Source organism: Castor canadensis, chromosome 13 (assembly GCF_047511655.1).
Source record: "Castor canadensis chromosome 13, mCasCan1.hap1v2, whole genome shotgun sequence".
NCBI classification, from domain to species: Eukaryota; Metazoa; Chordata; class Mammalia; order Rodentia; family Castoridae; genus Castor; species Castor canadensis.
In genome coordinates, this window is record NC_133398.1 from 10480875 (window position 1) to 10496738 (window position 15864).

At 39.1% G+C, this 15864-nt stretch overlaps 1 protein-coding gene across 8 annotated transcripts in view; it reads left to right on the forward strand.

The window, feature by feature from the left end:
• The window catches only part of Scai (suppressor of cancer cell invasion), a 138223-nt gene that overhangs the window by 111920 nt on the left and 10439 nt on the right, over positions 1-15864 (forward strand). For 4 of the 8 annotated variants that reach the window (XM_074053215.1, XM_074053218.1, XM_074053216.1 and 1 more), the window contains one exon: positions 13171-13243. In XM_074053215.1, coding sequence (XP_073909316.1) covers positions 13171-13243 — 73 coding nt within the window. Of the gene's footprint in view, positions 1-114; positions 7699-13170; positions 13244-13962; positions 14107-15864 lie in introns of those variants that run through there. The other 4 variants (XR_012440789.1, XM_074053219.1, XM_074053220.1 and 1 more) reach the window with 4 other exon arrangements.

Here is a 15864-nt window from a genome sequence, read left to right on the forward strand (position 1 = left end):
AGTGCACACTCTGGCACCATCCCAACAGTTCCCACTCTCATTGTGTGCCTTTTTATTTTGCTTCATTTTACTTAATTTTACACAATTTGTATTTAGTGTTTCTTTTCTTTTGAGGTTGTGCATGCGAGTCAGGATCTGATGCTATGAATAGAAACAAGAAGAAAACGCACAAATGGACAATCAGTGGGAAATAATAAATCCTCCTACAGGAAAAAAATTCAAGATTTCCAAGATCTCTTGTGGGAGGTTTATTTTTGTTTTATAACCCAGAACAGTTTTCTTTTATAGAGGTAGAGGTATATGGTGAATTTTATTTTCTTGTTTTTAAACATTTTCCCTTTCTGCACACTGAGCTGCTATAGTTTAAGTGAAATGTTTATCTGTTACACAGTGATAGTATTTGAACATTAACATATTGTTTTGTATGCACTTACTTAAACAAAAATTTGACAATCAGGGAAAAATAGATGACCCTGAATGTTGAAATAAGTGATAAAGATCTAACTCTTACATCTTGTTTTTAATATTTTGCTATTGAAGTGATACTTTTCAGTGATTCCTTAAAGGAATGACAGGAATTAAATATGTTAAAATTGGTTGTTAGAATTCAAATTAGAGTAATTTATATGAAAATGAAAATACAATCTTTAGAGACCTTTATATTGTGTTGACATCTTTCTTTCATTAGTGAAAAATGTGTTCAGGCATGTGCTGGGTGCTCAGATCTGCCACTTGAAGCTGCTTCTATTGTGGGTGTTACATGGTCAGAGAAGATAGAGAAGCAAACATTGCTCAGCTTACTTCAGGAGTGGAAATGTGGGAGGGCTGACCTCCACATACATGTTTTCCATTTCGTTTTTATATTTAGTTCATTTTTAAATCAAACCCTGAGTTCCAAGAGCATTTACCCACTCCACATTTTTTAGCATATTTCCTACTATCCATTTTAACTTTAATGTTTTTTGTTTTATTTGTTTTATTTTTAGGAAAGTTAGCTGTATACGTTCTTAAATTGTGTGTGTAGTTGTGGGAGGTTGTAGAGGGTAGGAAGATGCTGAAGGAAAAGGTTTATTGGCGCCTCCATTTAAATTTTGAAAGCAGTATATCTTCACAGAATTCCCACAATGCATTCTGTTATTGTCAATGAAGAGGCATCAGTTGTTAGAGTTGAATAATGTGATAGAATATGTTGATACACCAGGTCAAGCGTATTATCTAACATTCGTGTACTATAAACATTTAGAATAAATCTATTACTATCTCTCAATTTGATCAGATATTATTGATACCACTTTTTATAACCATGAGTGTTATATATTGTACGTGCCTGCTATTTCCACAGCATTGTTTAAATATAGACTGACTATTGGATACTGACTGTTTTTTGAATGGTATTGTGCATAACTAAATATTTATTTGTTTATTTATTTATTTATTTATTCTTGTACTGGGGCTTGAATGCAGGGCCTTCACCTTGAGCCACTCCACCAACCCTTTTTGTTTTAGGTATTTTCCATCTAGGGTCTTGTGAAGTATTTGCCCAGGCTGGCTTTAAACCATGATCCTCCTGATCTCTGCCTCCTGAGTAGCTAGCATTACAGGCATGAGCCCCTGGCACCCAGTATTATTTATGTATCATATTGTAATTCTAGATTTCGATATTCTGATGCCCAGGAGAACTGTAGGATAATAGAGTGGTTTGTTTTTGCTTTTTGGATTTTTGTGTGTGTGTGTGTGATAGTTTCCTCTTGAACATCCATGTAGTTTCCTTCCTGTAAGGAATTAAATACTGTGTTTGAGAAATGAAATATGGAGTCCATGTGCAGTTGGCAAATCAGACTATGTTACAGATCAATTTAGCTGGCCCTTTTTTAAAGTTACCATTAATTATTGTATCCAGTTCATGACTGCAGTTCTCTGAGGTCGCACATGAAAGTATCTAATACTTACTGTCCCACAAGAAGCATGTGTAAAGCTTAAAGCTACCACTTTGAAAGGTTTTAATGAACAAGGCGGGCCAGATGACCGATCTGTTATCTCTAGAGCACCTATTTCATTGTACGTTTCATGTATATATGAAGGTTTTGTGGGCATGTATGTTTTCTCAATGTTTCTTTGTTTAAACCAAATGGTTCATGTGTATTTCTTTTAATTTTTTTATGGAGGTAACTCATGCATATAGTTAAAATTGTAGTTTCAGTTCTTTTCTGTGCAGAAGAAACATTGAGAGACCTTTTCAAAACCTCTTGGGTAACACCCAAGCAACACCCCTTGTGATTCTGAGTCACCTGACCTGGGGTGGTCTCAGCTATCAGTATTTGGGGAGAGGGGCAATACTGGGATTTCAACTCAGGGCCTCATACTTACAAGGCCAATGCTCTACCACTTGAGCCACTCCACCAGACCTTTTTTGTTTTGAGTGTTTTTGAGATAGGGACTTGCAAATTACTTGCCTGGGCTGGTTTCGAACCTCGATCTTCCTGATCACCTCCTGAGTAGCTAGGATTACAGGCATGAGCCACCGGCACCTAGCTCTGTCAGTATTTTTAAGACTCGTTTGCTTGTGGTGTGAGGGATGAGAACTATTAAGCCAGAAAGTACCTTCAAGTTTGTGGGTAAAAACCGCAGTCATCTCTCTTATTCCCATTTGCCCCTTTCCAGAGGCCACCATTAACATCTTTTTTTAGCTAATTCTTTTAGTATTTAACTATTACTTTTCTGAGTAACATGCTTGTATTATAGTTCCTGGTTCTTCAGTTTTAGAGATTATGTATTGATTTTTCCTCTTCCTATCTCCAGCTCACATTTCTACCCTTTGCATTCTTTTAGCCATACAATTGATGATTTAATTAGCACTTAATTTTATTCACATAATCTTGATTAGCTAAATAATTAGTGCTGTTGTTTTTGTTTTTTGTTTGTTTTGAGACAGGGTCTCACTATGTAGTCCAGCCTGTTACAGAATTTACTGTGCAGCCACCTGACCTTGAATTCACAATCATCTTGCCTCAGTTTCCCAAGTGCTTGTATTATTTTGACTCAAATGGTTTTTTTGTTTTGAGATGGATTTTTGCTGTGTTACATAGGCTGGTTCAAATTCTCAAATTCCTGGGCTCAAGCCATCCTTCTCCTTCAACCTCCTGAGTAAGTGAGACTATAGGCACACCCAGCTTGTAGAATGCTTTTAACCATTCAGCACATAGTAAACTATGATTACATTTCCTTTCCTATGCAACTTTTTACCTTTTTCTGGGACAAATAATTGTCCATCTTGTTTTTTCTGAACTTATCACTAATTAAGTTCTGTTCTCGCTGATTGTCTGAATCTGCTTCAGGTTGTTCAGATGACTCAGCTAGCATCTCAGTTTTGTTGCCATAATGAATGTCTTCCAGAGTCTCTGCATTACTGGTCCCCTCTGCACACACTGCAGGCTTTCAGCCAGAGTCCTCTTCTTTATTTTGGCAGTTCTTTGTTTCTGTTTTTGATTCCCTACTCCTGTATCCTGTGTCTTTCTCTTTTAGAGGCTCCACTGTCTTATTTTGGGACACCATCTCCTGTACTAACTATCTGCATGTTCCCAAGAAGGAAAATGTGAAGTAAAACATTGAGGTCATGCACTTCTGCAAATATTTGCAATTCACCCTCACACCACCCTCATACTTAAACCATAGCTTTGGTGTAGGTTAGAAATTATTTCCTGTCTAAATTTGGATACCATTGCTCCATTGCTTTCTAGTTTGCAATATTTCTTCACTGTGACGAATTCCAATTCTGTTGTTCATTTCCTTGTAGTGCTGGGGATCGAACCCCAGGTCTTGTACATGCTAGGCAAGCAGCCTACCACTGAGCTATATCCACCACTTTCCAATTCTGTATCCTTTTCACTTGACCCGCTTTCAATCTCTGGAAGCTTAGAGCATTTTCTCTTTGTCCCTAGTGGTTTCCAGTCTCTTCATGGTGTGCCCTGATCTGGGTTTACTTTGAACTGTCACATACTTGGTGATCCTTTTGGTATGGAAACGCTCCCCATTTTCTTGAGTTACTCCATTGATTTTCTCCCCTCCATTTTTTTTTCTCTTCCATTTGGAAGAACTTTTAAAGTTTTTTTTACTTTCTAGATTTCCTTTCATATAGACAAATAGAATTAAATGTATGTGTATATATATAACACATAAGTATATGTATATACACATATAATTATCTTGTGGGGATTTTTCTTTTTTTGCAATACTGGAGTTGGAACTCAGGGCCTCATTTTTATAGTCAGGCACTGTGCCACTTCAACCATGCTTCAAGCCCTCTTGTTTTCATTTATAATAGTTGAAATATCTCCTCTCTTTAGAATGTAAGTCATCATTTGTATTTTATTTGGGGAGTAGGGGGTTTGAAACTAGGGCTTCACACGTGCTAAGCAAGCACTCTCCCACTGAGCTTCATACTCTTCTCTTTGCCTTGTATCTGTTTCCTCTGTATTGCGTAGTTTCTGGATTTTGTTTTGTTTTATTTTTGTGGTGGTGGACTGCGGCAGGGCCTTGGACTTGCTAGGCAAGCACTCTACACTTGAGCCATGCCCCCAGCCCTGATTCTGTGTGTTTTTACCTGTATCTTTTATATTAAAGATTTTCCTTAAGAGTATCATAATCCTCTCTTGTCTAGTCATGTTTAAGAATGTAGACAATGCCAGGTAAATGGTGCATGCCTGTAATACCAGCACTCAAAAGGCAGAGGCAAGAGGATCACAAGTTCTAAGCCAACCTGAGCTGCTTAATGAGACCCTATTCTTTACTTCTTTAAACTTAGTGAGCATACATATTTGGATTTGTATTGTTTATTGGATAATTCCTACAACTGAATCCAGTGTTGCTATTCAGGATACCCTTTGCTGTTTTTATGTCCCTGTATGCTTGATTATTTTTGACTATACCTCTTGTCCTTATCCTTAAACTTGTAGTAAGTTCACACAGCCCTAAGAGGAAGGTACCTCTGCTACAGAAGGTTTGCATTTGCATGTAGCAAACATTTGAAGGCACTGCCAATTTGGGATCCTGTTTTGGGATCACCTGGGTGATAGATATTTGGGCTGCAGATATGCAGGAAGAGTGGCTTATAGCGACAACACTCGGGAACTGATTTGGTGGGGGAGGAGAGAGTGCTCAGCTCAGCACCAAGAAAAATTTCCTTGCAGTCCCATAAGAAGTGGTCACGGGGTGAGGAGAAGTATTCAGTTTGATTTTATTTATCTGTACACTGAGGGTGTAGCACTTTAGGATTCCAGTCTAATGTGTGCAAACACTGAACTCTGAAATCTGTATAGCAGGTGAGGCCTTCAGAACCTAAATTCAAGTTGGTAGTTTCCCTTAGGACAACTGAGGTCAAACAGCTGCTTATTTTCTCAGCCTGCTCTACTGCCTTTTCCTTATCTCTCTGGCTTCATACCATCAGAGTGCCCCTGGGTTCTAGCCTGTTCTCTTATTTTCCAGCCACAGCTGACTACTTCCAAATGTATTATTCCAGACCAGATCTTTCTATGTAACTCAACTCAAAGTCATCTATCTGCTCCACATCTCTAGTTGGGAATTTGACTGGGACCACAAACTGAACATGCCCAGGAGAGAATTCCTAGACCTCTTCCACCTCCAATCTCCCCTTTCTTTTTATAGTTTCCCCAGCCAAAGCCTTGGTTTCATACTTGATATTATACGCCTGCCCTCTCATCCCACATCTAGTTCAAGAAACACTCTTGACTTGGGACCTTGCGCTTGCCAGGTAGGTGCTCTACCACTTGAGTCATGCCCTCAGTCCTTTTTGATTTTGTTATTTTCCAATGGCATACATATTTATGCCCAGGTTGTCCTGTATTCAAATCCTATTTATGCAACGCACGTAGCTGGAATGATTTATGTGCACCCTCACACCTTCCTTTCATTGGGTGAGATGGGGTTTGGTGAACTTTCTGCCCAGGTGTCCTCCAATGGTGAGCCTCTTGATCTCCTCCTAAATTGCTAGGATTGCAGGCATGAGCCAGCCTTTACGTGCACGTTTAATCCTCATACAACTAATGTGCTACTTTTTACTGATGAGAAAAACCAAGGCATAGAAACTCAAGGACACGGACGCACACGCACACGCACATGCACGCACACACGCACACACACATGACTAGGCTAGTCAGTAACCAAGCTGGGATCTAAACACAATCAGATAATTGTTGAGTCTATGCTGTGAAGTGTAACTGTGCTGTCTGCTCATAGCACTTGTTGCCTTTGATTCATATAACTTACTTTGTTTACTGGAGGCCTCTACCTGCCATTTGCCCCCTATCCAAATGTCAGCCCCAGGAAGACAGGGTTTCTTCTGTTTTGTTCACTGTTGTATTTGTAGCACCGAGAACAGTGTCTCCTCCATCTCTTCAATCAATATTTGTTAAAGAAGAGATCTTTTAAATGGATACTGTATATACAATTGTAAGTTAATACTTTCTCCAAACCATTCCCTCTCTCCCCTTCTTCCCCTGTGTTTGGTTTTCAAGACATGTCTCACTGTATAGCTCAGGTTCCCATAGAACTCAAGATTCTGCCTCAGCCTCCAAAGTGCAGGGATTAAAGGCATGAAGTTTCAGTTAAATAAATATTTTCCTGGGAAAAGATTGAATGCCTATATGAATGAAGTCTGAAAGGCCCCCATCACCAGTCATGATTAGAAGAAAGTTACCCAAAGTTATGTCCTTCCAGCCTTTCTGGATTTACCAATTAATACTTATAAGCTTTTAGAGTCAGAAACAGATAAATAATTTCAGGGCAGTGAAAAAGATTGGAAGCATCCATTTCATTGAATAGGAGTTAGACCACAGGACACTTAAAAACCTTGAACAAGTCCTTGCTTGCTTGGTTTTTTTCTGAGATTCTTTTTCCCTCCTGGATAAAATGGGTTGTTAACCACTCTGGAAAAAAATTTGGAGGCTTCTTCAAAATCTAAACATAGATCTACCATATGATCCAGCAATCCCACTCTTGGGGATATATCCAAAAGAATGCGACTCAGGTTACTCCAGAGGCACCTGCACACCCATGTTTATTGCAGCACTATTCACAATAGCCAAGTTATGGAAACAGCCAAGATGCCCCACTACTGACGAATGGATTAAGAAAATGTGGTGTTTATACACAATGGAATTTTATGCAGCCATGAAGAAGAATGAAGTGTTACCATTCGCAGGTAGATGGATGGAACTGGAGGATATTATTCTGAGTGAGGTTAGCCTGGCCCAAAAGACCAGAAATTGTATGTTCTCCCTCAGATGTGGACATTAGATCAAGGGCAAACACAACAAGGGGATTGGACTTTGATCACATGATAAAGCGAGAGCACACAAGGGAGGTATGAGGATAGGTAAGACACCCAAAAAACTAGATAGCATTTGTTGCCCTCAACACAGAGAAACTAATGCAGATACTTTAAAGCGACAGAGGCCAATAGGAAAAGGGGACCAGGAGCTAGAGAAAAGGTTGGTTCAAGAAGAATTAATTTAGAAGGTAACATACATGTACATGAAAGCAATGCGAGTCAACTCCCTGTTATAGCTATCCTTATCTCAACTAGCAAAAACCTTTGGTCCTTCCTATTATTGCTTATACTCTCTCTTCAACAAAATTAGAGATAAGGGCAAAATAGTTTTTGCCTGGAAGTAAGGGGGTAGGAGGGAGAAGGAAAGGGGGATTAAGGGAGGGATGAGGGGAAGGGGGGAGAAATGACCCAAACATTGTATGTACATATGAATTGAATTAAATTAAAAAAAGGTTCAAACCTCAGTTCCACCAAAAAAAAAATGGTTTGTCAACACTGATTTGATAGGATTGTTATGACTGCAGGTTAAGATCCAACAAGCCTGCAGTAGCTCCTGGAAATTAGTTAGCACTCAATAAATGACAGGAATTATTATGATGACACCATTTCTAGATAGAAACAAAACCCAGAAGATCATCAGTATAGAGTTGATAAAATACTGGCAAATAGACTTATTAGAATACTCTGTAATATCCTTTATCTGAATCATACATAAAGGTTAAATATATGGAAATCAATCTATATTACATACTGTCTGTGTCAGTAGGCTAAGTAAGAAAAGTGATATGCTTATCTAAATAGCAATTTTATAAAATCTAATAAAATTCATTCGTAACTAAAGCACTGAACCTATGATGAAGAGCTTCTATGTTAAGTACCCGGTTTTGTAATTAGAGTGAGCTACACCAAAGGTATTCTTAATTAAATAAGAGAAAGAGACTGCCTCCTGTATTGCATTCGTATTTTAGTTTTGATCAGAAATTTGTAAAATTCCCAAAATAAAACAAAAAAAGGTGTTCAGACCAGCAAAAGAGGACACAAAAAAAAGAAATAAGAGGTATAAATGTTAAGACAGGTGAAAATCATTAGTTTCAGATATAGTTATTATATTTAAAAAATCCAAAGGAATCACTGAAAAACTATTGATGTGACTATAAATTCAGTAATATGGTTACATCTGGGTGAATATCCAAAAATCAGTAGCAATCTTATGTATGAGCTGTAACCAGTTAAAATTTCTTAGTATGTGTTCCATTTGCATACATTTGCTATAATTTTTATTAAATATAATAACATTGACACATGTAATACCTATGGGAGGAGTTATGAGACACTCCCCCAAAAATTGCAAGAAGTTAAGATCATCCTATAGGGATTAAACCATCAAATTGATTAGTGAATGAATCAGGATGGAGACATGTAAACAATGAACTATTTTCCAGGCCTAAAATTTAAATACAATCTGGTTAGCTAGGCATGATGGTGAGCATCTATAGTCCCAGCTATTCAGGAGAGTGAGGTGGGAGAATCACTTGAGCCTAGGAGTTTGAGACCTGCCTGGGCAAGGTGGTGAGACTCCATATATAAACAAACAAACAAATAGTATATATAACCTGAGAGGGACTAATGTGTATCATAGGTCCTCAAGATAACCCCTAGGTGCATGGGTTTGCCAGGAAGGCTCGTAGGACTCAGCATGTAGTCCTGCTCACTGAAGATTTATTGCAGTAATATGATATCAGCAAAGGAAACAGACACATGGGGCAAAATCTGGAGAAAACCATTCACAAACTTCATGGGTCCTGGCCAAAGGGAGTAACACAGGATACAGACATGTTTTTGCCTGGGCTTGATCCTCCCAATCTCTACCTCCAGAGTAGCTGAGATTACAGGTGTCTGCCACCTTGCCTGGCTCTACCAATCCTTTCTTGCTTATCATTTGGTTGTTTCTGGTCCTTCATTATTACCAACACTGCAAAGAATAGCTATGAACTTCTGTTTTTTTCATGGGTTTGAGACTGTTGTATTGGTAGGGGTGCATACAACTATAATCCCAGCACTCAGGAGGCCAAAGCAGAAAGATTGTAAATTCAAAACTAGTCTGTGTGACAGAGAGAGACTCTGAATCGAAGTGCTGGGGAGAGAAGAAAATATCTTTAGGGGAAACAGAGTTTTCAAACTTCTTACTTAATGACATAGACATTTGAATTTAATGGATACTGCTAATCAATTTCTAAAATCTTCTTGCCAGTTGATACTCCTACTGTGTGTATATGAGTGCTTTTCCCCACATTGTTCTTTTGGGGGAAGGGGGCAGAGGCTTTTATTTTATTTTGGTGGTATTGGGGCTTGAACTCAAGGCTTCACACTTGCTAGGCAGGCTTTCTATCACTTGAACCATTCCAGTAGCCCTTTTTTGCTTTAGGTATTTTTCAAATAGGGTCTTGCATTTTTGTCCAGGGCTAGCCTTGGATCTCAAACCTCTTAAGGCCTGTGGGATGATAGGCATGTACCACCACACCCAGCTGTTGGTTGAGATGGAGTCTCACAAACTTTTTGCCATGGATAGTCTTGAACTTTGATTCTCCCCATCTCTGCCTGGAGAAGCTGGGATTACAGCTATGAGCTACTCTACCCAGCTATTTTTTGGTTTTTAAGACTGGGTCTCAATATGTATCCAAGGCTGGCCTGAAACTTGATTCTCCTTCCTCTGCCTTCCAAGTGCTAGGATTACAGGCAGGTACCACAATGCCCAGCTCTGATGGCTGCTTATAAGATAGTCTCATGCAGAGATCATGGGTCAGGTCCAAGGTGCTAGGCAGAAGACTGGAAACAGTCTAGGGCCCCAGGATGAGCCTATAAGGTCATGGAACATATAGGAGGAGTGTGCAGGATCTCAAGAAAGAGGGCTGATCAAAGCTGAAGTGAGACCTAGTGAGTCACAAGGGCAGATGAGCTGACCTTGGAAAAGTGAGGAAGGGAGAAGAGGAACCTGTCACAGCAAGAAGAGGCCTGGGAAACAAAGGGCAGGAGGATTTCAACGTGAGGGTCATTCCTCTCCCCCCAAAGTGCTCATATAGCTAGCTTTTGATGAGTACTTCCTGTGTGCCAGGCACTTTGCTAAGCACTTTGCATTCATTACTTCATCATCTCAACAACCTACAATGCAAGAGCAATTACATTCCCTTGACACAGAGGACACTCAGGCACAGAGAGGTAAAGTAACACAGTTGGCAAGAGGTAGCTTTGGCACATGAACCCAGACAGACTTGACTTAGGAGTTCCTGCTCCTCATATCTCCATAGAGCTGTGTTTGGAGTAAGTTGTTATTGCCAGGCCAGCAAAGGGCAGGAGAAGACAAGGACTGTGGAGCGGCATCTCTTTTTTCCTGCTTACAGGACCTCAGGTTTGTTCAGGCGTCAACAGCATTGTGCCCTGGGAAGATGGGCCTCTCCACTGCCACAGATATATCACAGAAGATTTCAGCCTATTACTGTACTCCATTCTTTTTTGGCCAGTGAGACCCAAGACCATGTCTGTTAACTAAATATAAAGGACAGCTCTCTCATACTATCGTGATTATGTGCCTTTACTCTTGTTGCCAGAGTCAATGCAGGAACAGAATTCAGGCAAGACATGGAAATAGAGTGAAAGTGATAGTAACACTTATTAGGAAAGAAACGCACATTCAATAACTGAAAGCAGGTCATCTCGAGAGAGTACGAGAATGTCCTTTTACCCTCATTCTTGCCCACAGTGTATGTTCTTAAACATTGGAAATTTTTTCAAACTGATAGGTTAAAAATTGTATTTAGGGCTGGAGTTGTAGCTCAGGTGGTTGAACTCCTGTCTAGAGCTGGCACAGTGGCTCAGAGGTAGAGCGTCTGCCTAGTTCAAACCCCAGCACCGCCAAAAAAAAAAAAAAGAACTTCCATCTAGCAAGTTCCAGATCATGAGTTCAAACCTCAGTGCTATCAAAAAAAAAAAAAAGGGTATCTCAGCATAGCTTTGATTTGATTTATCATTATCCATAAGCTTTAGTTCTTTTCATCTAAACCAGTTGTATTCCTTTTACTGTGATTTCTCTGCCATTGTCTTCCATCCATTTTTCTATTGAGTCTGGGTTTTTTTCTTAAGGATTTGAGAAGGCTCTCTATTAATCCTTTGTAATGTGAGTTTCAACTGTTCTTCCCATTTGGCCTCTGATTTTCTTTTAGCACACATGGTACTATTCACAGGCTTGATTTCTATGTAACTAGGTTTATTAATCTTAATCAGAACAGGAAAATCGTCTAGGTCAAAAAATAACTCACTATATTTTTGTTCGCCACTTTTATTGTTTAATTTTTTACATTTAATTCTTTGATGTGTTTGGAATTTATCCCAGTGATGGCATGCAGTTGGAGCCAGCTTGTTTTCAAGATGGCTATGGGTTTTCCAATCACTTTGTGCTGTCACTTCATTATATAGACAGAAATCCATTTTGTTCTGGGGTCTACTTCTGTTCCGTTGGTTTTCTGCCCACTCTTGTGTCAGTGCCCCACATTTTAATTACTTTTTTTTTTTGTGGTACTGAGTTTTGAACTCAGGGCCTTGTGCCTGCTATGTGGGTACTCTTCCACTTGAGCCATTCTGCCAGCCCAAATTACTGAAGCTTTAAAGGCTGTTTTTATGTAATGAGTCTAGTTCCTTCTCTGCTCTTCTCTTTGAGTTTTCTGACTAATCTGATTATTCCATATAACCTTAGAATTATGTTTTTGAGTTGCAGGGAAAAAAAGTCAGTGGCTAGGGCTGGGGGTATGGCTCAAGTAGGCAGGCTCTTGCCTGTCAAGTGCAAGACCCCACGTTTAAACCCTAGAGCACCAAGAAAAAATCATCAACTATTTTTATTGAGGTTGGTTTCAACTTTATTTTTTTAAATAAGTATATATTATGTATATTCAGTATTCATATATGTAAGTATATATAGTTATATAGTATACACTAATATTTATTTTTTTGGGTGGTACTGGGGTTTGAACTCAGGGCTTTGTGCTAGCAAGGCAGACACTCTACCACTTGGGCCATGTTGCCAGCCTAATTTTAACAAATTAGTACAATGACATTTTAGAATAGGTTCATCTCTAAGAACATAGTTTGTCTTTCCATTTATTTATCTTCATTTTTGCCTCTTAGTAGTATCTTATTTAAAGTTGATTTTGGTTTTTTTCATTTCTTATTCAGTTTACTCCTTGGAGTTTTATCTTTTTTGTTCCTTTACCAAATAGGTTATGATTTTGCTTATGATTTTACCCATGTAGATCTGTCTTTATAGAAAGGATATCCTTAATTATGCAAAGTGGTTTCTTTTGAGTGTCAGCTTAATTGCTACTGTAATTTAGCGCATTGACATTCTGGTGTGTAAGAGATGGATTCAGTCCTCACATACCAGTAAATCAGAATTTACAGCCTTCAAGGCTGAAAACCAGATCCTAGATCTTGGAAAACTCACCCTGATATGTCCAGTGCATGTTGCTTGATGGGGTAGCCTTATTGGTAGCCAGTCAGATGACCTCTACCTACAATGCTACATTCACATACATGCTTTTATTTTAAAAAATCAATAATTCACTTAGTAAACTTCATTGTTTTGATGGCAGACCTTTTTATCAAGTCTGTCTGCATGGTATGTAGATACGAATGGCATATTTGCAGCTGCTGCTGTTTCCATATCTGCTTACACTTGAAGAGCCCAATCTATACACTAAAGATGTGCTTTGAAAATTTACTAAGAAATTACATTGGTCAGATCTTTAAGAAGAATTTTAAATTATTATGTATTTCAGAACTTCACCAACTTGTTTGGACAGCCACTAGTCTGCTTGCTTTCTCCTACGGCATATCCAAAAGCTTTACAAGGTACGTCCTCATAGTGCTTGTTACATACCCATGGGTTATGAGTAAGCACTATTTACATTTTGAACAATACTCATCTTTGTTTTCCCTCCCATAATGATTAAGGGTGGATTTATGGTGTTTAATGAGACACCAATTTGAATACACCCAGAAGCCTTACAACAACCAGACTTCCTTAATGTGCTGCCATTAGGCCTTGAGATGATACATCTTTAAGAGTGATTCGGTCCTTTGCCATTGGGGAACTCATGATTTATAAATTTGAACATGTGTTTTGCAGGTGTTTGTTTTGATTTGCTCATCATATCGACATAGAATGATGTTCTACATCTTTGGTTGCATATTTTAGGCATCTTTGGAGACCATATGATTTCTGATCTAGGAACCTTCTCAGTTTATGCCCAACAGTTAGGATGATCTAACTGGCACAACTTGAACAGTTCCTCCCCTACCCCCCATTTTTATCTGGTACTTTAAAAAAAAAAAAAAAGAAAGAAGAAGAAAAGAACCTCTTCCAAATCTGCCAGAAGGACAAGTTTGTTTGAGCCATTTCTCCAGTGGCTATGAGTTGACAGACCTTTTGCCTTAGTGGTTTGTCCTTAATAGGTAACACATAAAATCTAATTCTAACTCCCAGTCATTTGTAGGTAAAATACTAAGGAACCTTACCACTGTCTTAGCAGTACTTGTCACTGTTTCACTATCTCCCTAACTGTGAATAGTGCTGATGTCTCTCTGTGGGAGATGGCATTTTACTGCTACTTCCCAGCCCTGAAGTCCTGTCTGCTGACATAGTTTGACACAGGAAGTGATGGTCAGCATTTGAATGCCTGAGAGAAGCTGGAGACTTTCACCGTTGTTTTAAGGTAAGTTCTGCTGCTTAACAGGGAAAATCATATAGAAATACTAAGTTAATAGATCCAAAAGCCAAATTCCTAAGGAATAGAACTTACCTTCAAACAACGGTAAAATTCTCCTGCTTTGAGGATTTTGTCATCCTGTTTCTTACCATTTCTGGAGGAGTGCAACCCCTTCCAACTGGTTAAAAGTGCTGTCAACCTGTCTGGTCAAGATGTAGCTTTACTGGAAACTACATGATCAAATGGGTTAATGCCAGCATTATTTGGTCTGAAAGACTTTATTGTGTAGTGGGAAAAGCATAGACCTTGGAGGCCAAATGATGGAATTTGAAAGTAACCTAACCACTTACTAGCTATGTAACCTTGAGAAGTTACTTAACCTTCTGTGCCTCAGTTACTTCAACTGTCAAATGAAGTAAAAAATAATATCTACCTCATAGAATAAAGCTAGGTGCCTAGGGGAATACCTGTTGTGTACTCCCTGTTCTCATCATTGGTTTGCTTAATTATGATGCATGTCCTTAACACTTACCCCAGCTTCCTATCTTTGTGCTATAAAGCTTAGTTTTCACATACCTTAAGTGAATTGTTCAGCCACCTAAACAGATTCAAACTTCTATTATGAGAAACATTAAAGATTTGTCCAGTGGCATTATCTCTATTGACTTCTGCAAAAAGAGTTACCTGGGCACAAATCTGGCAGATACATTATACTGAAGTGTCAGTTAAGGTTCTTGCACTTTAGGTATCTAAAACCTATAGTTAGCTAAGACTTACTTCATTCATTCAGCACAGTTATTTCACATTCGTTTGACAGGCATTGTGCCATGCATTTGGGGCAGCACTCAGACCTGTACTACAGTTGTGTTCCTCACAGAGCCAGTGTCTAGTAGAAGGTAGAGTTGGACCCAGTGCTACCAGTTTCATGTCAGGAAGCCCAGGAACACGGGGAGGCCGCTGCTAGCCAGTACGCGGTGGTGAGGCAGGGGAGAGTTGATGTGTAATGTAGACCTCACAGACATGTAGAATTAGATGGGGACGGGGAACAAGAGTGCTTCAGCAGGAAATTGCATGTGCCATGGCCCTGACATAATAAATCTTATGGAAACACTGTAGTTCCTCTTGCTGAAGCTGAAGGTTAGAGTTTGAGGTTGTGTGGCTAAATCATGAAAAACCTTTTAAGATTTGTTAAGTGATTTAAATAGAGGGCAGTGGAGTACTCACAAAAGATTTTAACCAGGAGTAGCATGAAAGAGTTTACCTTGTAGAGAATGAATTGGAGAGGGGCACTGATGATGTGGCTGGAGCTCATCAGTGACTAATACTAAGCCTAGTAAACCAGTTGGACTTGGCAGTGGACTGGGCATGGGAGGAAGAGAGAGCAAAGCCAAGAATGGTCTCTGGCTCAGGTATTGGTAGAAATAATGAGACGTGAGGAGAAGCATATTTGTAGAGAACTAAAGAGGAAGGAATTCGCTTTCAGTGACTGACATACTGAGCTTGACCTTCCTTGAGAGTTGGGTTCAATGGAGGAGTCAGAGCAGCACTGTCCAATGGAAATGTAGGATGAGTTACATAAATAATTTTAAATAATCTAGTATCCACATTTTAAAAAGTTAAAAAAAAAACAGCTGAAATAAGTGTTAACAATTTGCCTTTCTGTACTGAGACTTCGATACCTGGTGTATATTCACAGAGTGTCTCAATTTGGAGCAGTCACATTTTAAGTGTCCAGTAGTTACCACAGGGCATCACAGTACAGAA